This window comes from Sinohyriopsis cumingii, chromosome 4 (genome assembly GCF_028554795.1).
Source record: "Sinohyriopsis cumingii isolate HCF-2022 chromosome 4, ASM2855479v2, whole genome shotgun sequence".
Lineage (NCBI taxonomy): Eukaryota > Metazoa > Mollusca > Bivalvia > Unionida > Unionidae > Sinohyriopsis > Sinohyriopsis cumingii.
This window is the reverse complement of record NC_142964.1, coordinates 19,278,515-19,301,285: the sequence shown is the minus strand read 5'-3', so window position 1 is coordinate 19,301,285 and position 22,771 is coordinate 19,278,515. Positions and strand designations below refer to the sequence as shown.

Sequence of the window (22,771 nt, the reverse complement as noted above, 5' to 3'; positions counted from 1 at the left end):
ATTTTGGAAATACTGTGAGGGACTCGAGTCTATTCAAAGTGAAATTGGCTAGAAGATCTAATAAATCTTTATCAAGATCGATATTTTGTCTGCCATGATACTGGAATTTGTCAGATATCATGGAACAGTTGTCTTTGATCATAATAGAGACCACATTTTTTCAACAAAAAGCCATCTAAAATTCCAGCCATTTATGGGATCGAGGCACTGAATGGGATGATGCTATTGTCTTTGTTCCAGTCCCTGAATATACGTCACTTTCCCTTGGAGGAGGGCCTTCTTGTTACTGAGATTCTTTCCATAACAGAAAGCTTGAACTCTCTCTTCTTTGGAGGGCACTCCTGACAAAAGCCAGGTGTAAAGGAGTTGTCAGTCCAGACAGAGATGGGGTAACTATGTCCGCAGCTGTGTGAAAAGATTTGGCTTTGCCAGGATCATCTTGGGTAGATCTCTCACCAGATGTTTGCCCCATGATTTCCGAACTCACATAGACTATCATAAGTAATGAATTTCTACATACTGTAACTCCCAGTTTCTGCTTTATTCCCAGAGAAATCCCTGTTGTGAACCAACTAATAATTGCACCACTGATCCAAGAATGGCCGGTGATTTTGATCCTTTGATCAAGTGGGGTGGGAAAGGGATGCCATTTAGCTAGCAATGTCAGTTGTAAAGGATGCATGAAAAGATGACCCAGTAACATCTGGTTTGCTTTGGCTGTGAATAATCAGGAGTTGCAAAAAACTCTCAACGTGAACCACTCTGTTGAATGTGGACTCTACAAGATAGATCATATATTACTCCTAAGTGAGGTAGTAGTAGTAAGAGATTGAAACTGGTTATAAATTCCATACCAAAATAGACAAAACACTTGGAGGGACAGAAGGAAGACTTTTTCCAGTTAATTAGGAAACCAAGATGACATAGAAGGGAAATGACATTACCCCTGCCATTGATGAGAATAGAACTTGCCATGTTTTTCAAGGACATTGTCCAGATAGGCTGCCATTGCCATCAACCAGAACAGGGTGACAACGCAGTTCAAAATCGTTGTGAAAGCCCATGAATTGGTGAATAAGCCAAATGGGAGAACTCGAAATAAGTAAATGGTTCAGCAGTAAGCAAATTGAAGGAATTTCTGTGATGCTGAATGTATAACGATATGGATACATGCATCAGTCAAATTGAAGCTGATGGCAAACTGATGAGAACTGAATCAATTGAGCCATCATAAATTTCAGCAGTGAAATATATTGACTGAGTTGGCTCAGGTCAATAATTTAGCCTGAGCTTGCCATTGGCTTTTGCAAGAGCCTTGAACTAAACCTCTGGTATTGCATTTGGTCTCCACTGCTTGCTGATTAGCGTCCTGCTGCATGATACTGGCCTTTAAGGCAGTGATAGGACTGCTGTATCTAGAATAGGATGAAAGAGGAGGAGGTTGTTGTTGTTGTTGTAGGGTTTAATGCCATTTTTCAGCACATGATAGGCTATACATGGTGGTCAATATTAATGGTTGTTGTTGTTGTTGTTGTTGTGGGGTTTAACGCCATTTTTCAGCACGATAGGCTATACATGGCGGCCAGTATTAATGGTGGAGGAAGAACCCGGGAAATCCCTGGAAAGAACAACCAAACCTTGAGATGCTACTGGCAAGCTTTCTCACATACCACATTGGCCGAATCCGAGACTCGAACCCACACAGACAGAGGTGAGATGGCAGTGATCCATAACGGAAAGCGCTTTAGACCACTCGGCCAATCGGGGCCCCCGAAAGAGGAAGAGGGTAGATAAATGAAATCAATGCCCCTCTGCAACAATCTGGATTGCCTACTTCTTTCCAGGAAATAGAGCAATCCAACAAGAACTGAAAGACATGAGTCTGGCACTGACTGGTAGGCTATTGGCATGCAATCTGGTGGTATGTCGGTGGAAATTTGAAGGCTTGGGGTAGGAGAAACTTTGTTTCTTGCTGCCTGGATAAACCTGCTTCCTAACTGAGTGGGCTGTTGCCAATTAACAGTGGACTGGGCTTGCAACTGGTTCTCAGCTTTTTCAGAGAGTAATCAATTGTCCCACTGATGATTATTTTCTCTCCTCTGGGTGTGGAGACAAATTGGGCCAAAAGGTGCTATCCTTAATGTCAGGGATTTGAGAGTTGCTGTATCAAACATACTGTAGCATTGGGTCAAGATTCGCATCAGCTGTCAAGGCATTCACCATGATCTTCTACTTCTGATGAGGTAATTTTATCTGATGGCATTTTCCATTTCAATTTCATGCATGTATGATGATGGTGGTGGTGGTGGGGGGGAGGGGCCCAACAACATCCCTCACTAAGCTCATCAATGATCAGTTCTAGGGTGAATTCTCAAAGACATTTTACAAATGCTGGGCTTAATCTTTCTTGGTCTATTCTTTGCCATTTTGTGTAGAATAGAAGATCACATATCATCTGACCAAATCATGCAACAATGCATGGTCCTGAAAAGGTGCATGTAAGATTATGAGATGACATGAGTAATGAGAAATTTAATAAACTAACCCAGAAAGTGTCACTATGTCTCAAAAAATGAATACCTATTACTAACAGAGTGAGAACATGTAGAGAGCATGACTAACAAAAACCACAACACACAATAAAGATACTTAGTAAAAGAATATGAGCCAATATAGTGAAGTTCGAAAATGTAACAAAAACAAAAGAATTATGGGCAAAAAGGAAAAAAAAAGAAACCCAAACAACCGCATACAACTTGAGGTTGATGTTATTATGCACAAATTATCCATCTCTGATGATGGATTGTTGAAATTCGTAAGGATCTGCACAATGTTGACCAATCAACAGCAAAAACTTAACACTAGCAATAGCTGGCAGTGATAAAGGGAGGTAATGAGCAAGGGTTAATGCCCTCCAATGTTTCATCTTCTCTAAGTGCTGGATTCGGGAGGCAGTAAGTTTATACCATAACGTTAATGGTATCTGAAGGAGAAATACAACTCAAAGTGAAACATTTCTGGCACTATGCAACTTTAATTTTAAATGACAGAATCATAAGACTTTCAAAAAGTTCTTGCCTTGCAAGCTAAGTTTAGATGAGTTTTATGGATTCAAACTATCCAAACTGATTGTGGGATGGATGGGTGCATTGGGGTGGGTGGGATTTAAACACAACATGGCTGTTCCAAATGTTTCAAGAATAATGGGCCAGTTCATTAATAATCTTGATATATATGACATCAATTCTTTGACTTTATCTACCATGAATGTAGTTAGAAAATTTTAGAGTACCCAAATACAATCTCAAGATCAAGGATATAAAATTATATACATGTATGCTAATTTTGAAAAGCTGCATGACTACTTTATTGGGTAATCAATAGCGTTCATTCATTCATTTATATTCACTGATTACGGGTAACACAAGAAAAATTCAGATAATTTTCAACAAAACTAAACATAGCCTTACCATCGCCACTGCTTTATTTTGTCTGGGTCGTTAAAGTCTGACAAATACTCATTGATTCTGTCCCCTATCTTGAGCAAACACTGTCGTGTGTGAATAATCTGTTCCTTCTCAGAAAGACCTTCATCTGGGTTGTCCAGACGCTTGAGAGCTCTTTTCACTGGGCGCATCTTTTCCTTGCACTGCCAAAAACCCAAAGAAAAAGTTTTCTAATCAAATTACGAGTGCATCTACAAAATGTAACAAGCATCCTAATTGGGCCTGAGACTGCTTAACTCGATGACATCTGCCTAAAAGCCAAATGCAAAAAAAAAAGTTGGCAAAGAAATCATAGTCATTATGACGCTTACTGATGAAATCTCTTCAGTCATGTTGATTCCACATTATGAAAGCAATGTTGTTCAAGGTTTCTCTAGATTTCATGCCTCCATTCATGTTCGACTATATCAGTATCAACATTAAAATGCTATATGCCAGGATGCTTCATGTCAAAGTTGGTCATATTCTATTCAGCATTTCTTTTCAATATAGTGGTGGAAAATGTCTTTTTTCTTTCTGCTTTTGATAAGGGCAGCCATATTTGATGGCAGAACAACATCTTCTATATAAATCTTTAAAGCATTCAAGCTAGGACACTATCAAATCTTGTCACATTCTGTTAAGCAGTTGTTTGAAAGAAGTTACTGAAGATTTTATCTATCTCTGGTAATAGAGGCCACATTTGAAACATCAAATGGATTGGCACTATTTGTACAAAGAAATGTCTTCATGCCAGGATGATTCATTTCTAGTTGATTCATATTCCATTCTGTAGCTTTGGAAAAGAAATTGCTTCAAGGTGGTGTGTGTGTGTGACAGTGGCCATATTTGCAGGCAGATTGGTATCATTTTATTAATTATTAAAGGTCTTCATGCCAGTATGCTTTCTGTCTAGGTTTGGTCAAACTCAGGGATTTTGGAGAAGTCAGATTAATGGATTTCTACTTCTAGTGATCAGTGGCCATGTTTAATGGCAGATCGGAATCATTGTGCAAATTTGGAGGGTCTTCCTGCAGAATATTGTCAAGTTTCATCAGGTCCTATTCATTAATTTTTGAGAAGTAGTTTAATGGCTCTTCTAGTTTTAGTAATCGTGGCCATTTTTTAAAATCTCAAATTGGCATCATTTATAACAAATATAAAAGGTCTTCATACCAGGAAGCTTTCAACTTTGCTAGCCAAGGTTTTGATAACCCTATCTACACCTTGGCAGATCGAACAGCTATAGTGATCCTTTGTCCTAGCGACATCTATTGGATTTCATGTGTTGCCTCCCTTAGTATGTTATGCTTACTAACCAATAGCTTTGTGCATTGTACATCGGCTGAAAGCGGTGGAGGCAATTGACCAAAAAGGGTACTTTGTAAGTTTAACATTGAAAGTATGGCTATGTACCAGAGGGAAGCTATTATAGATGTAATTGAGTGAAAGGTATTTGTTCATGCATGGACCGGCAGTGGAAAATTATTTATCAGTCCATTCAAGTTGTGTGCTCCTGTTGACTTGATTACGTAGGAAATTTGAACAACTTGTTTTGATTGGATGTGGTGGCTTGTTGCTGCATCCAATGAAATTAACAGACCCGAAGCACATAAATGTCTGTTCAATATGCCAAGGTGTATATAGGTTCTATATACAGGGCTATTGGAACTATGGCTAGTGAAGACGGGAAGCTTTAGGTCAAACTTAATCAGTCTGTTCAGTGGTTTTTTAGTAGTTGTTATTTAAAAGTATTAATGGTATCAGACAGCAAATTGGTCACATTTGTACAAATATGAAAGGTCTTTTTGCCTGAATGCTTTCTGTCCAGTTCATTAAAATTGTATTCAGCAGTAAATCTGAAAGGTCTTTAGGCCATGACAATTTCTGCCCACTTTAACCAAAATCTGTAAAGAGGTTCTAAAAAAAGTCATGTAAAGGTTTTTCCACTTTTAGTATCAGTGTGCATGTTTGATGGCAAATCATTAGTACACACTTGAAAGGCTTTTATGCCAGGGCATTCTACACTCTGTATCAAGTTCGACTGCAAATAGTCTATAGAGGTTTTTGAGAAGCTGAAAATAGCAACTTTTGATAATCAAAGAACAGATTTTATTCTTTTTGTAACAATGGCCGTATTTGATGGCAGACTGGCATCATTTTGCAAAACTTGAATGATCTTCATAACCACAATTATGTTCAGTAATTCTGAAGTACTGATGTAAAGGATATTTTATTTTTAGTAACAATGACCATATTTGATGGTGGACAGGCATCATGTGTAAACCTACAGACCTTTATGCCTCAGTATGCTCTGTGCCACATTTGGCTGAAAATGGTCTTGTGATTTTTTAGAAGAACCTGAAAATAGCAACTGATGAAGGATGCAAGATAACAATAGATGATGCATGCATGACAAATGACCATACAAAAAGCACATTTGGCGCTATGGCTAAGTAAGCTAATAAAAACATATTGTTGCTAGATTTACAGAGCTATTTTAAAGACAACAAAATGTAAAAATAATGCTACAGACAAAATATAGCACAGAATTCTTACTAAATTACACATCATCATAATGGTAGCTTGCTGTCATGATTATACCACAGCTAAAAGGGTTAGTGGTTGTGGTGGTAAAAATTCTGTTACTTTATGAATAATGGATGATGAATCATCTGTACTTGCACCTTATAAAGGGTCTTATTTAAATTAATAGATCCAAGATACTGCTTTCTGAACAATGATCAAGGAATGTAAAAACCAAAGAATGTTTTATTTTGTCATCAAGGAATGTAAAAACTAAAGAATGTTTTATTTTGTCTCTTCGAATTAAAAACAATCAGAAAAAAAATCCCAAGTGAGTACTATGAAATGCTTACCTCTACAAATACCTCTTTAGGTAACTCCCCCTCAAAATCCCCCTCTGCTGAAATAGCAACTGGTTCAGCATTGGCAGTGAAATGCATAGGACCAGCACCATCCTTTTTGCTAACCTTTTTCTGGAAAATGGTGATCAGAATTTTAACCTCAAGAATGACTAGGGCATGGCGAGAAGGATGAAGAATAAATGTGCTAAAAGGCTGTATATTCTGCCCAACACCAGAAAATAGCTTCAACTTTGTTTTAATTTTCAATGTTTAAGGAAAAATACTAGTCTGAGGATTGCATTTCTTGAAACATAACAGATTTTCTGGAATATTACATTGTTTAAAGGCATCACACATCTAGGTTCTAATCATGAATTCTGCGGAATGCAATATCTTACCAGTAAATCATTCTATTATGCACCCCATTTTATTATATACTTATCAATTTTTAACTCCAGAAAAAGCCAGAATTTTTCCATCATTGCCTGCAAGTAGGAAAATGACATTAATATTTTTTTATTCTGCATTACCATGCTATTTTAAACTTGATGTTCCCTGGATACAATGACAGCGGCCAACACTAGCAGCAAACTAAACTCACAGCAATAATGGTTAAAGACACAACTCCCCCAAATATAGTTATTCCTTTTTGGGGCTTTTTAACAGCCAAAAGGTTCACCTGAAACATGATCACATTCAGAAAACTCATGCCAAAACATTAATATACAGTAAAACCCAATTATGGAGGATCGTAATTTTTGGTAACACTGTTGAGTTTACTGCATACTGAATCTGAAATTAAAATAATTGTAATTATCTGAAACTTGATAGCTATTTAATATAATTCAATGATGTTTACATAAATAATGGTTTTCTACAAGGCCTCTAATACAAGCCCAGTTCAGCTGACACGCCCACAATGAGTATCAGCTATCAGAGACAGGACAGAGGTCGTGAAGTCAGATAGTGTCAGTCAATTTCAAGTGACCACTGTGGAAAGGTTACAGGCTTTAATTGCTTATCCTCCATCTCTGCAATCACTACCTGCAGTTCTGTTATATTTGGCACACTCTCCGCCTTCCTGTCTTCCAATTAACCTTTCGTTAGTGCACTAATTTCACTATCTTTCAAGGTGGCACCCAGACCCCATCATACTAACAGGCTATAGCTGCCGTATCTTCGTAATGATCCAGATTTTATGATGCAGACAGCTTGGCACAATCTAGCAGTCAAGATCACGATACCCTGATTATTATATATGATTAATTTTTCAAGAGCTTCAACACAAAATCTGAAAGATCATCACAACTCTGCTTCTGTTGCCAGTGAGACAAGTTTTGACAGTGCCATCCTTATCACTGGTAAAGTGATAATGTCTTGTCATGAACTAAATATAGGCTCAACAATAACTGTTATGAAATAAATTTCTCTTAGTATACCTTCTTCTTATCCTCTTTTTTCTTGTCTTTCTTGTCATCATGGTCCTTCTCATCTTTATCCTCTTTTTTACCTTCCTTATCACTTTTCTTTTTTTGTTTTTTAGAATTTTCAGGAAAACTATCATTAGTCTCTTCCTTAATACTTTTTACACTGGAATCACTATCAGATCCTTTCTCTATTACTTCGGCTTTGGATTTATAGTTTTTCTTTCTTCTTCTCAATTTTGGCTGTGGCTGTAATAAAACAGCGAAAAAAGAATCTGTATGCACTGCTAATCCAATATACTTGAACTGAAAAGTATACAGCTGTCATCCAACGAGTGTTTGAAATTTTTTGTCAATCACAAATTGGTACATTTAAATAGCTCTAATCATGTTTTTCCCTCTTAGACAGTCCTCTTTTGTAAAATCAACAAAAACTAAGCAGATGAAAAAAATGTTATCATTACCATACGATGTCATTAATATGACAGAACATTTTCTCTTGATGTATCTTAGCTCTATGAACTTTGGGAGAGATTGCACATCAAATAACACCGGACATAAAACAATGCATCTATGGATAACTACTCTACAATGAAAGTACCTTACCTGGGGCACATGTCTGTTCTGCTGGTATTATGGTTTGATCTGTTGGCTTTTAATGGCAATTTTAACACTTACTGGTTAGATCTTGCACAGTAAGGACACACTAGAGCAGTGACCCAGGCTGGTCTGGGTGGGTATTGAATAGTCTCCTTTGGAGTACAGTCTTTATTCGACCGATTGAGATACTGTGGCTCCATGTACTGGAACAGCCCTAATCATGTAATGAAGAACAAGAGTCCCTCTATAAGATTAGCGAATTTATTCCCAGAAAGTCAAGATAGGCCATTTCCCCCCACCCTTTTTTTTCCCTTTCTTTTAACTATCAAATATTGAAACCATCTCTGAATTCTTCAAGAACAAGATTTTCAAATTGGCTTGTGTGGTACACATACTGGATGCCAGATGGGACCATTTTGATTTAGTAAAAAGTGGAAGTTATTTCTGTGAAAACCCCAAGTCATAATGATCATCCATTCAGGGAAGTAGTGACAAAATTGTTATGGCAGTTGTCATGGCAGCCATATTAGATGTATGAGAGGCACCAGTTTCATTAGAAAGAAGGTATTGTAAGAAGTCTACTGCTGAAAACCTCATGTTGATATAGCAATCCATGGGGACAGGGAAATGTACAACTTTGCACTCAGCGATAGCAATAACAAAATTTTGCTTTGTTGGTCATACTGGACATCAGATCAGTATCACTTATTTTTAACCAACAGGACATCACAAAAAGTCTTCTGATGAAAACTCTACATTAGTGTAATTTTCTGCTCAAGTAGAGTTGTGATAAAAAGATTTTTAAGATGACTACCATGGCAGTCATAATTTGATGTCAGATTGGAATCAGCTTTATTTAGGACCAGCTAGACATGAGCCTTCTAGTGAAAACCCCCATGTTGATATGACCATTCAGGAGGAGTAGCAACAAGATTTTCAAGATGGAATCTGGCTGCCACACTAGATAGGCACCATTTTCCATTAGGACCAACTAGACATCCTAAGAAGTATTTCAGTGAAAACCTATTCTTGATATGACCATCCATTTAGATAGAGTAGAAATAGCAAGATTTTCAAAATGGCCTTTGTTGCAGTCATAATGGATGTCAGATCAGCACTACTTTCATTTAGGACAAATTTGACATCACAAAAGTCTTTTAGTGAAATCCATAAACTGAGACGACCATCAATTTAAGAGGAATAGCAATTACAAGATTTTCAAGATGGCCACTGTTGTAGCTATATTGGATGTCTGAGAGGCACCATATTCATTTAAGAAATACTAGAACATGGGGTGAATGTAGGTGTGAGGTTTCATGGCTATCCTCCAAACAGTTTAGGACGGGTAGCAATAAAATAAAAAACTAGTGCTAATGCATGGATGGATAAATGGACAACAAACAAGCCTATATACTGAAAAAATTCTCTCAGCAACATTATTTTTCTTGGATTTTTTGTGTGTAAGGCCACAGAAATTGCGTTCCCTATTGCACTGGTTTCAAAAAATTAGAATAGTTTTTTTTATAAAACCCTGGAGGAAAAAAGTTATAGGGTTGGCCATTTATATGTAATGGTCCTTATGTGGGATATATATATATATATATATATATATATATATATATATATATAATGAAGCAGTAGAAAATGACACCAACTTGTAAAAAGATTATTTTTAAAAAAAGAAGTTAAATATTTAAACAATTCACAAATGCTCATCCTGACTTGTGAGGCATACTAAGATCATGCGCAAATGAAATATCTATTGTCACAAAAAAAGCTGCATTATTTGGTCACAACAGGTTAAGTTAAAAGATAAAATGAAAACTGTATTTAGCGCATCATTTTCATTTTTGCTCATCTAGACACCATAAAAAGTCTTTTGGTGAAAATACCAGATTGATAAAACTTAGGAGTAGCTATAGCAAGATTTTCAAGATGATTACAATGGGGACCTTTTCAGATCAGCAACTCTTTCCTTTAAGACTATTCAGACATGAAAAGTCTTGTGGTTTGTTTTGGTTTTTTGGATTTGACTCCATTTTTCAACATCTTGTAGACTAGACAAGACAGCTAGTACATTTGGTGGAGGAATAACCCAGAAAATTCCAGGTAAGAACCAATGACCCTATGGAAGCTACTGGCAAGCTTTCTACCATACCCCCATTAGCTGGGAAGAGTCTCTAACCCATGTAGACAGAGACGAGATGTCACTGATCTCTAAAGGTGATTGTCTTAGACATATCTTTTAGTTAGAAGTCTTCTTGTGAAAACCCCATATTGATATGACTTTTCATTCAAAAAGTGATGTGGTACCAAAGTTTTAAAGATGGCTGTCATACTGGATGTCAGATTGGCATCATTTTCATTCAGGACCAACAAGACAGCAGAAATCTTTTAGTGAAAACCACAAGTTGAAATTATCATCCATTCCAGAGGGTCAGGAATAATACAATTATCATGCTGGATATCAGTGTGGCAACATTTCATTTAGGTCTAATTAGATAATAATGTGTACAGTTTCATGGCAATCCTCCAAGTAGTTTAGGAGAAATGACAACAAACTTGTGCTAACGGTAGGAGGGAAGATGGACAACAGGCCACACCATAAACTCTTCAGGTCTGTGACCATCAGAACTATCAAGATGATAAAATCTGTACGGATACTGATTGAAGGAACTCCTATATTTATGCACATTTCATATGAAATTCATTAGTTTTTAAATTCACTTGCAAAGTTTTGAAACACAAAGAAATCTCTTACATTATTCCTTGTGTACTACTTCTCTGACCCCATAGCTGTTGTGCCTGAATCCACATTTATAAGGATTTAAGCATAAAGATCAAACCACATGAGAACAATTCAACAAATGACCACATCTGTTTCTCGAAGTGCAAGATTTACCTGCTGTTTCTAATAGTCACAGACCAAATTAACAAGACCAGACTGCACCTTTCAATAGATTGTGTGAACTTACAACTCCAGACTTGCTCTGTTCCAGATTTTTCTTTAATACTTTCAGCAGATAATCAGCTCGGGACTGGAGATGCTTTGCTTGTGGCTTCAAGTTTCCATCTGGCAAGATCTGTAACATGAAACTTACCTAGTTAACATAATTATGCAGGGTAAATCAAACATTATCAAAAGTGAGAAACAGTGATTGTGACTTCACTCCCTTTCAAACCTGCTAACAAGTGAAAGTAAAAATCAGAATGCAGGCTTAGCAGACCCTGCTCCAGGTCATGGTGGTGGTAGGGCATTAAGCATGAAGCTTCTCTGACCAAACTTGATTTAAAGCATTTTAAAGATGAAAAATGCCTTAAGTCCAGAAATATTTTTCTGTATGGTTTTACCACAAGATCTGCCACTGTAATTTGTAAGCCTCGTTAAATTGTAAATTACATAAAAATAATGTCAGAATTAATCATGGCAGTTTACTGCATTGGAATTGAGAAAAATGAGGTTTTTTTCTCATTGCCGTTTTACCAAAGGATAAATGTTTCTTGGAGTTAAGCTATTTCTTTATACAGTGTCACCCCGCTATTACACGATGGTTGGGGTCCATAGAACCTGACCATGTTATATACTGAACATTGTTATATCAACCAAGTCAGTTAGCTGAAGAAAATGCTGCATGTACCAATATATGATGGGGTATGGGAATGGCATGTGCCTGTAATAAAAGTGAGCACAAAAATGCATGCTTCAGTGGCACAGTTACCATCTTAAATCAATGCACATTAAATGAGGAATATACCTGTAATGATTACAGATTGCATATACAATATTTTACTTTATTCAGAGAACCACATAAATGTGTATACTGTTTATATTTACATGTCTAATATACAGCATGAACAGAGCGTATCAACACCATATATTCAGCTGCAAATTTCATCATATGCAGTGAATCCACAACTCCATCCAAAATAAGCACTGATTTAAAATATTAAATATTTTTGAACCAGATCATTGTCTGAATTCAAAGGAAACAAAAAATTCGAAAATTTACTTAGTGATTAATGAAGCAGTCAGTAATTCCAAAGGTCAACAAAGCTGCATCGTTACCTCTATTGTGAGGGCTAGATCCAGTAGTCCATGGGCCATTCATTACTTCTACTGTGAGGGTAAGATCCAGTAGTTCATGGGCCATATATTACCTCTCCTGTAAGGGCAAGATCCAGTAGTTCACGGGCCATACATTACCTCTACTGTGAGGGCAAGATCCAGTAGTTCACGGGCCATACATTACCTCGACTGTGAGGGCAAGATCAAGTAGTTCACGGGCCATACATTACCTCTACTGTGAAGGCAAGATCCAGTAGTTCACGGGCCATACATTACCTCTACTGTGAGGGCAAGATCCAGTATTTCATGGGCCATACATTACCTTGACTGTGAGGGCAAGATCCAGTAGTCCACGGGCCATCCTTTTCTGCTAAGTTTTCTCATCTCACAATACTTTATTGTTTCTTGAAAAACTGACTGATTTTCAGCTGCTTTCTGTTACTGACACATTTGCTCTTGGCAAAATCAATCATACTCCTCAAATGAAGAATTCGAACATAGTCTATATCTTTCATCTCCAAGGTTTTGATCTTCTCTTAAACGTTCAAAGCTTTACGCTTCCATGTCTCATTATCCACCATAAATGTCCATTAATTAACACTTTTACAACTATTCATTTGAATGACTAAAGCAAGAATTGTCTATTAACAATAGGGTAACTTTTATAGGGAATGGATGACATTATTCACTGGTTAAATGACTGCATCTAACACCACCATGAAGCCATGCCATGATTGTCTTGTATTCAAATTCATACAAGATCACTTCCCCAAAATCTTCAGAAACCTTTCACACATTATTTTTTGTACTTTTAAGATTTTTTTCATGTACAAGAAAAATACATATGAAATTTCAGGACCCATACCCTGACTGTTATATCTGAATTCATTATTTATAACAGAGAGTACTATAGCAGGGACACATTGTATCTCTTATAAAGCAAATAATATGTGCCATGAGAAACCACTGCTATGAAGCGACCAGACTTAGAAGACATTCTCAGTGCAGGATTTATTGATTATATATTGTTATGACTTGTCATGGAAGACCATCTCTCTTTAGAGGCCAAGTTTTGACATACTACTGTATGTCAAAAGGTTAGGTAGCAAATATGTGGCAAAAACCTTAACTAAAAATTCAATGCATGACAAAATCCTTGAACTTCAAGTAAAGATACATTAGAAAAAAGATAAATGTGTAAAATCTTTTTTTTTTTGTGGTGCAGCAAGACAAGTCAGTTATTTGTGTTAAGGCAACTGGACGAAAGTGCCATGACCAAGGACAAACCATGGTAGCAGACCCAGGCTGATCCAATGGTTTGGACCTACTCCCTTTTGGACATACTAACTAGAGCCACAGTGGCTGCTGTTGTCAATAACTGCCTCGGACAACATGTCTGAGAGCGAGCCTGCAAATAAAAGGCATTGATAATGCACAATCCTACTATTATTGGGACACAACAAAAGGTAAAGGCAAAAAAAAAAACAAACTGTAACTATATAAACCTTACTCTAAGTCCAAGACCTTTTCAGGTGGAACATCATCATGGGATGCATTCAAGCATTCAATGGTAACAGGTTGCCTTCATTAGCTGCATTTCATAACAGACCTATTCTATATCCATAAACATGCTAGGGGCATATCAGATCTATTTGCAAATGCTGTAACAAATATAAGACCTATAACAAGTCAGCTGTAGGAATATCAGACCTATTCTACAGCCACAAGCTTGCAGGAGGAATATCAGACCTATTCTATATCTACAAGCTTGCAGGAGGAATATCAGACCTATTCTATATCCACAAGCTTGCAGGAGGAATATCAGACCTATTCTATATCCACAAGCTTGCAGGAGGAATATCAGACCTATTCTATATCCACAAGCTTGCTGGAGGAATATCAGACCTATTCTATATCCACAAGCTTGCAGGAGGAATATCAGACCTGTTCTATATCCACAAGCTTGCAGCAGGAGTAACAGACCTATTCTACATCCACAAGCTTGCTGGAGGAATATCAGACCTAGGAGGAATATCAGACCTATTCTATATCCATAAGTTGGAGGAGGAATATCAGACCTATTCTACAGCCACAAGCTTGCAGGAGGAATATCAGACCTATTCTACAGCCACAAGCTTGCAGGAGGAGTATCAGACCTATTCTACATCCACAAGCTTGCATGAGGAATATCAGACCTATTCTACATCCACAAGAATGCAGGAGGAATATCAGACCTATTCTACATCCACAAGCTTGCAGGAGGAATATCAGACCTATTCTACATCCACAAGCTTGCATGAGGAATATCAGACCTATTCTACATCCACAAGAATGCAGGAGGAATATCAGACCTATTCTACATCCACAAGCTTGCAGGAGGAATATCAGACCTATTCTACATCCATAACCATGCATAGAAACTTGCAGCAAAACTTATGACGAGAAAGACAGGCAGGCAGATTAAATTAATAGAAAAAAATATTCACCTTGTCATGCAAGTTAAGCTCTGGGTCCATTTTTATTTGTTCCCAACTGCCCATTCCATACTCATGAATTCCTTTCAAGAGATTTGTGTCCTCCTCTATATCCCAGAGGCAGTCCCAATGTACTGCCTTCACGTGGCAGTCTAGCTGGAACCTGGGTGTAGACAAGTGCAGTTCAGGTGTAAATAAATGTTGTTCAACTATAACAGGTATATTTCTAATTTTTTCAAAACATCAATACCTCTTTAACATTCATTTTGGTTTCAGCCTAAAACAACCTTATACGTTCGACACTTGGACTTCTTTATTGATATTTAGATTGTGATATAAACATACGATGTCAAATGACAAAATGATGATAATGACCTAGGTTAAATGAACAAGTTTACAAATGTGCCAAAAATAACATCAAGTACACAATTTAAATTCTACACAAATAAAAATATTCTTTTTAAAATCTTTTTTTGAGGTACTGAATACAAAAAAAATGATCAATCAATACTCATCTTAGTGTCACAGATAGCATAGTGAAAAACAGTTTTTCAATTCCATGATATTCAGTTTCATCCAAAAGAATTGGAAAGGATGTATGTTTATATTCATGTACTTACTTTTTCCTTTCATCCTTATCAGAAGGGATAGTGGCAACCAAGGGCGCAAGTTCTGCCTCTGCCTTTACAATAGACTGTGCATTTACCATCACGCTGGCAAGCTTGAAAGATGGGCCTCTATGAGTCTTCTTACCTGAATAACATGGGATTATTATGAAACATGGGCCTCTATGAGTCTTCTGGCCTGAACTACATGGATTATTATTATGGAAAATGAGCCTCTGTAGGTCTTCTTGCCTGAATTACATTTGATTATTAAGAAATATGCATCTTGATGAGTCTTCTTGCCTCAATAAAATGTGGTTATTATGAAAGATGTGTCTTGCTAAGTTTTCTTGCCTGAATAACACCAGCTTATTATGACAGATGGACCTCTGTGAATCTCCTTGCCCAAATAACATTATTATGAAAGATGCGCACTGACAAGTCTTCTTGCCTGAATAACATGGGATTATTATGAAAGATGTACCTTGATGAGTCTTCTTGACTGAATAACACCAAATTATTATGACAGATGGGCCTCTGTAAGTCTTCTTGCCTTAATAACATTATTATGATAGATGTGCACTGACAAGTCTTCTTGACTGAATAACATGGGATTATTATGAAAGATGTGCCTTGATGAGTATTTTTGCCTGAATAATATGGGATTATTATGAAAGACATGCCTCAATGAGTCTTCTTGCCCACATAACATGGGATTATTATGAAAGATGTGCATTGATTTGTCTTCTTGCCCAAAGAACATGAGATTATACTACAGTATACAGTTGCTTGTACTGCAAAACGAATAGATCCTGATCTGTCTTTGCATAATGCACCAGCCGATCTGGGTCTATCCTGTTTGTTAAAGTATTTGCACACTGCTCCCATTCCTTTGTTTCCCCCTACCAATTTTAAATAGGATATAAAAAAACTGCACAAAAACTTAGTCATTTCATTCATCAATTTAAATTTTCTGATGTGCTTGTTACCAGTGGGTCATTAACACTGTCAACTTATTGGCATTTCAAACTAAATGGAAGCTCTCAATCTAAACAAGCAGACTGCTTAATGTCCTTTTCTACTTTCGAGGATAGTCCATTTCAGTAAAAACTGTGACGTCTGCATCCAATATTTGCAATGTCTATTTTTAATATTTCTGAAACTAAATGAACAAACAAAATGGGAAGTACTTTTGTAAAGATGTATTCAAAGAGATTTAACTACAAAATGTATGAATCATTGAGATAATATTTAAAAAACATTAAACTACATCACATCTGTAGCTTTTACCCTTTAGCTATGACTACAGCATCATAGCGTTACCTGTAAATAGCTCCTGAACCCCACTGACGCATATATGCAGTGTCAATAAACCTAGTTGACTACCCCAGTGTCGCTTATGTGCATATAGTTCAGCAGTACTCGAAATCCCAGTGTCGCATCTATGTGGACTGACTGCTAAGTTAATTAAACATTGATTGGTTGAAAGTACAGAAGTTTACATGTTTTTGTTTATCATAACCAATGAAAGGACTGTTTACTCAACATTTTGATACAAGTGTGAGAGCTGAGAGGTTAAATTTAGACACACTGTTGGGGCTTTTAGGCACTTTACAAAACATGTGTAGTTGAGACAAAGATGGATTCCGAAACAAACGATTATGTCAAAAAAAATGGGGGACCAAAAGCAAGACCTGTGGCTGAAATGGTATGAAATCAGCATCACGGAGATGTGGGCATATTTTGGAATATATATCATCATTTATGTGTGGATAGTGACTGTTTTGAGAGGTATCACTCCCAACTTTGTAATATAAAGTGGAAATATATGAATAACAGACATTATACAAGGTAAGCTGTTTTTTTATTTCACTGGAATTCAGCAAAAACTAATGAAATAATGAATATAAATGTAACCATGTTTTCATTGTCAGTTTCTGTAATCAGCCTTGATGATGCTCTAGTATTCAGCCTAGGAACCAGCCTCAGTAGTCTCAGTAACTGATATGATAGCACTCGGCAATAGTGGAACCGCACAACAGCTGTAGTATCTAAAGGGTTAAAAGATAAGACTTGCCCACGGAAATATGGCGATTGTACTAGTAAAGAAATTCCCATTTGATTTTGAAATGTGAACAAGCTGACAGTGTTTGGGACCCCTTGGCAGCAATCAGGTTGGAAATTATAAACTGATGAACGAATTTACAAAGTTTTGTGCATTTTTTTTAATATCCTTGTTGTTTTTTGTTTTATTAAGTTGGTGAGGGGTACAAACAAAATAATAAAGTTTGCAAATATTATAACTGTAATCTGTAGAACAACACAGACCCTTCTCTTCTGGCACATTATGCAACCAGGGTCAGTAAATGTAACTCGTAACTGGGAGAGTGTGTCAAGACTTCCTAAAAACAACTTTGCCTAAAATGAGTATTACTTTACTTTTCCTAACTATATTCTTAAATAGTTTACCTTCCCTGCTGCAAATCTGCTGTATGGAAACATTCCCTTTAAATCAGTGTCAATAAATCAGCTGTTTTCAACAAGTTTAACATATCAATTCAGCACAGATAATGTGCATTTCCTCACTATCAGACAACATGCTTTAAAGAATGGAGACAGGCTTATTTGTGTCATTAGCTTTGGCCAATTCCTTCTGCACTCAATGTCTTCGTATGTCACTTCTACCACCATGTGCGACAGAAAAATCCAATTAACACATACCACAGTGAATACAATGAACTCCTTGTTAGATCATTTTATAAACGACCAAAATCTGTATAAATCTAATAGAAACTTGTGGTTCGTACTTGACTTTTCCACTTCTTCTAATTTTCTTTTTACATGATACTGGTCCCCCATTTTCAAAACTGCCAACCGCTTCCTTCAATGCCTGCATGGGAACCATTGAATAAGCACTTCTTTGACAATGATCAAATTTTTTTTTTAAAGAAAAGAAATTTTAGAAGTGGAATAAAATGTTAAGATGTAGTTCTTTTCCCTGTTTGACTGTTTTACATAGTCTTGCCTAAAATGATCAGTTGTATTTTTTGGGCTTCATCCAAACAAAATAGGGGCCAACAGGTCTGTAATACTTGTCCATGTGATGATAATCATGTGTCTGGTTAAAGATAAAATGTCCTTTACTTTTCACATGTTGCAAGCCCAACATGTGTCATGGGATGCAGCTGTAAAAACCATGTACAAAATTACTATCAATACTATCAGATAGACCTGTAGTCTTTTTAACACTCAAATAGTTTCATCAACTCAAAACACAATCATACGTGCTTTCGTAAGTGCAACCATATTGAGAAGTTCACAACATGGACAAAGGATCTAACTGGGTATGTATATAAACATAAATGAAACAATCTGCTACCTAGTGCACACTTATTTTGATCAACTTTAACGTCATAAACTTAAATAAATAGGGTTTCTTAAAACACAGTGTGGATACTACATCAAATATGGCAGATTCTTTACAACTTTCAAGTAGTGCATGCCCAAAGTTTAGTTTTTAGTTTATGAGTTTATCTGAGATATCACAGCTGCTGGCAGTGAAAGGTTCTATTACTGGACAAAGCAGTTATTGGAGTAATTCCAAGCATCTGAGTGTTGGGTGGCCACGGAAGAAGGAAATGTAGTTTCTGGAACATCAAGCTTAATGGAGAAAATTACATCTAGTTCATGTATATATATAGTGTTTAAGCAACCTCTGCTATAGCAAAACACCTGTCATTTAAAATCAAAATCATCATGCATGAATAGAGTTTACTATAAAAATGAACTGGCATGAGTGAACACCTGCTAAATGCAATCAATGACCATAATTTTTTGGCACAATGTTTCAACACTGCTATGAATAACCCTATCAAAACCATATATATATACACAACAGACCTTTATTAAGTCCCTTGTAACCACAACTGCAGAGTTGAGTCTTTGGGTGGAGTACAATATTGTGATGAACTCTTCAAAGCATTAGCGATCATGGATGGTCAAAGGTTCGCATTACCTGTTGTAAAAAAACCTAAACAATGCTGTTAAAGTCTTACTGAGATATTCTCACAGTTTTTACGGGTAGTGTTTTAAGTCTTTTCTCTGTGGGGTTACAATATGTAATGATTGGGATGAACAAGGTATTTGTCCTACCATTCATACTTGCTTAGAAGTGGAGTCAATCCGCAAACAACAATGATCCTGATCCTGATCTGCCATAGCATAAAGTGCCTGTATATGTTGTTTGATCTACTTATTACACCTAACAAACAACACAAACCCAGATCGGCCCATGCATTATGAGATGGCAGAGCTGAGTCCATGCAGTTTGTAGTTGGACTCGACTTGTACGCAAGTATATACAGTATCTCTTATTAAGTTATTCTCTTTGTCCGGAGGAGTTAAAGTAGTAAAGGTCTATATTCTTTGTTGCTTTATCAATGTTGCTATTTAACCCTGCACTTAAAGCTGTATGTGCCACGGTCACAGATCCCATCTGTTTGCCTTAGTGCATCTGTTAATCCTTTTGATTATTGAGTTGATTCATTTAGTACATAAGCTCTACAGGGCTTGTGTTTTGGCTGTAAACAAATTTATCGATTTAGTGTTTTCAAAGCTAATGTTTTGATTTATGAACAAAACATGCATGTCTAATAGATAATATATCCAACTGATGTAATTTATTTCTAAATAATGTATTTTCTTCTATATGGGTGCATGGATTATTTTGACAAAGACAATGAATGATGAGTAAAATGTATGTAAGGATATTTTTCCTTTTTAAACCCAGCTGAATTTTTTTTTAAAAGCCTGCAGACTTGTTCCCAAAAATTCCTGGTGGCATGGAACACTGTTCTTTCAAAAAGGAAAGAAAGCATCATCTTACCATCAAAATGTGGATCCTCTGCCAATTTAGCTTGATATTCCTTCATGGCTTGCTCACAGTTGGAGCGAAGAAGATCCACCACCCTCCTGAGATCTGACTCTGATTTTTCTTGAAGCTCAGCATCACATGCAATTGCATCCAATCTGTATTTATGGAAGACAAATATAACAGACATCTTGACTATTTTATTTTCTAAAAACATCTGTTCACAAGTCTCTGACACTTTCAAGCGCAAAGTGAACATTTTATAAAACTGACCAGTTTTGATAATGTACAGTTTGTAAAGAGTAACAAAATGATGTAGTCCAGATAATATTGTGCAATCATACACATGACTATCAATACTATAGATCAACAATACAAAATCAACAAGCTCTAGCAGTGTGACAAAAAAACCAATCAAATGTTGTTTATGATCATACAGATCTGTCGGGGGGGGGGGGGGAGGGGAATAGAAAAGTGTGCAACACCTTTTTACTTTAACCCATTTGAGATCTTTGTACTACCACGACTAAGGGGATGAAGTGTTCAAACGTTTTCAAGGATGCTGAGATGCTGCCAGATTTTATCAAAAGGGATGAGCTACCCTTTGTCATCAAAATACGGTAAGGGGGTGGGATGGCCACATTTCAATATTTACTAATTTACTAAAACACTCAAATATCTGACTTGCTCCTCTAGTTGTATAAGCGTTAACCTGTTGGTTGTTTTGGAGGTTAATCTGTTCCTTATCTGTGCATAAATGTTGATTTGAGCTGAGACCCCACCTCTGTTTTGGGGTTTCTAGGTAGACTGTATTTAAACATGCATTTGTAAAACCTTGATGAATACAAGGATAAAACTACAACAAAATGCTTATTCCAGGGTCCAATATGCCAAACAGATTTAGTTTAACAGAATTATCCATGTGTCAACAGTTGCTTACCTGAAAAAAAACAATATGCTGTGACAAGTGTTACAAAACCTCTACTAGCAGTGCGGCTTATGAGTTAACAGCTGAATAAAAACTGTATACTGTACACTTTTGTATGTGTGACTCTGACCTAATCTGAGCTAGTTTTTGCACATCATGATCACATATTTCACATGATTTGTGCACCCTGGCTGTATCTCTGGGGATGGGACACATAAATATGGAACATTTTGCAAATTGTGTTTCAAATGAGCTAACACAAGTTACATTTATTTAAAAGAACTAATTACAGGTAACTGCAAGTTTCAAAGATTTTCATTCCAATTATTTGCATTCTTTTCATTAGATGCTTTTAATCAACAAAAAAATGAGTCACAGGAATCAAAACAAGTTGATATGAGCCAAAAACATGTCTGATATTTTGATGTACATTTGTTTTTTTTTTATATTTCAAGAGTAGGTAGACAATAAAACAAACCAAAGGAGTTACTGGGTTATCGTTTACATTATTTATTAACTGTGGAACTTAATTTATATTTCCTGTACAGTAAAACCTGATTTGAGCAACTGCTGCTACGATTAACTACCTGTCACTAATAGCAATCTCAATTATTAAGAATAGATCTATTTTACTACATCAACATGCTGTCATACCACCTATCACAATCTTTAGGGAAATAAGCATCTTGACACTGCGTGTGTGTGTGTGTGATTTGGGTTTTTAATGTAGCTTTAACAATTTTTCAGTCATATCACTATGTCTGCAGAATGGCAGTTTATAGTGATGTCTAGAACTGGGGCATCATGCCACCGACATGTAGCATGATGTCCCACCCAGTCACATTTTCCTGACACCAGGCTGACCAGTCCTAACACTAACTTCCTAATGCTGAGTGCCTAGCAAGGCAGCTGTAAGTACCATTTTTATAAGTCTTTGATATGACTCGGCCAGGGTCGAACCCAAAACCTCCCGCATCTGAGGTGGATGTTCTAACCACTAGGCTATTCGCGGTCATCATCTTGACACTGCAATAAATGAACAGATCACATAAGTTGATACAAACACCAATGACCTTTATTTAAAGACAAGTTTTACTGTATTCTAAAGACCTACTGGCTTGTAAACATACGTATTCATGATGCTAAGTTTACAATGTTTTCTCCGTACAATTCGTACCTTGTCATTGGGGCACCAAATTTTTTGAAGCTTTTGATGAATCTCCTTAATTCAGAGTCTGTAAATCCCTTGACATTGTCCTTGTTGATCCTGGGTCTACCTCTCCTTCTGGGTTTTTCATCTCCACTATCTTCTTCACTAAATTCATCCTCATCATCTCCTTTTCCTTTCCGATGCTCCTTCTCATCAGAATCATACTCTGCTTCAAGCTGTTCAATTAATCAATAAAAACTAATTAATGAATTAATAAACTAGTGCTGCATCTATGTTTGCCT

The 22,771-nt window shown here is 36.6% G+C and overlaps 1 protein-coding gene across 3 annotated transcripts in view; it reads right to left on the bottom strand.

Annotated features, from left to right (window-relative positions):
* The window catches only part of LOC149800773 (ATP-dependent chromatin remodeler CHD1-like), a 127,617-nt gene that overhangs the window by 28,851 nt on the left and 75,995 nt on the right, over window positions 1-22,771 (bottom strand). For all 3 annotated transcript variants that reach the window (XM_089954755.1, XM_089954756.1, XM_089954757.1), the window contains 8 exons: window positions 22,497-22,705; window positions 20,407-20,549; window positions 15,537-15,669; window positions 14,929-15,079; window positions 11,352-11,459; window positions 7,792-8,025; window positions 6,365-6,484; window positions 3,471-3,649 (listed from right to left, as the gene is read on the bottom strand). In XM_089954755.1, the coding sequence (XP_089810881.1) occupies window positions 3,471-3,649; window positions 6,365-6,484; window positions 7,792-8,025; window positions 11,352-11,459; window positions 14,929-15,079; window positions 15,537-15,669; window positions 20,407-20,549; window positions 22,497-22,705 (1,277 nt within the window). The remainder of the gene's footprint in view (window positions 1-3,470; window positions 3,650-6,364; window positions 6,485-7,791; window positions 8,026-11,351; window positions 11,460-14,928; window positions 15,080-15,536; window positions 15,670-20,406; window positions 20,550-22,496; window positions 22,706-22,771) is intronic.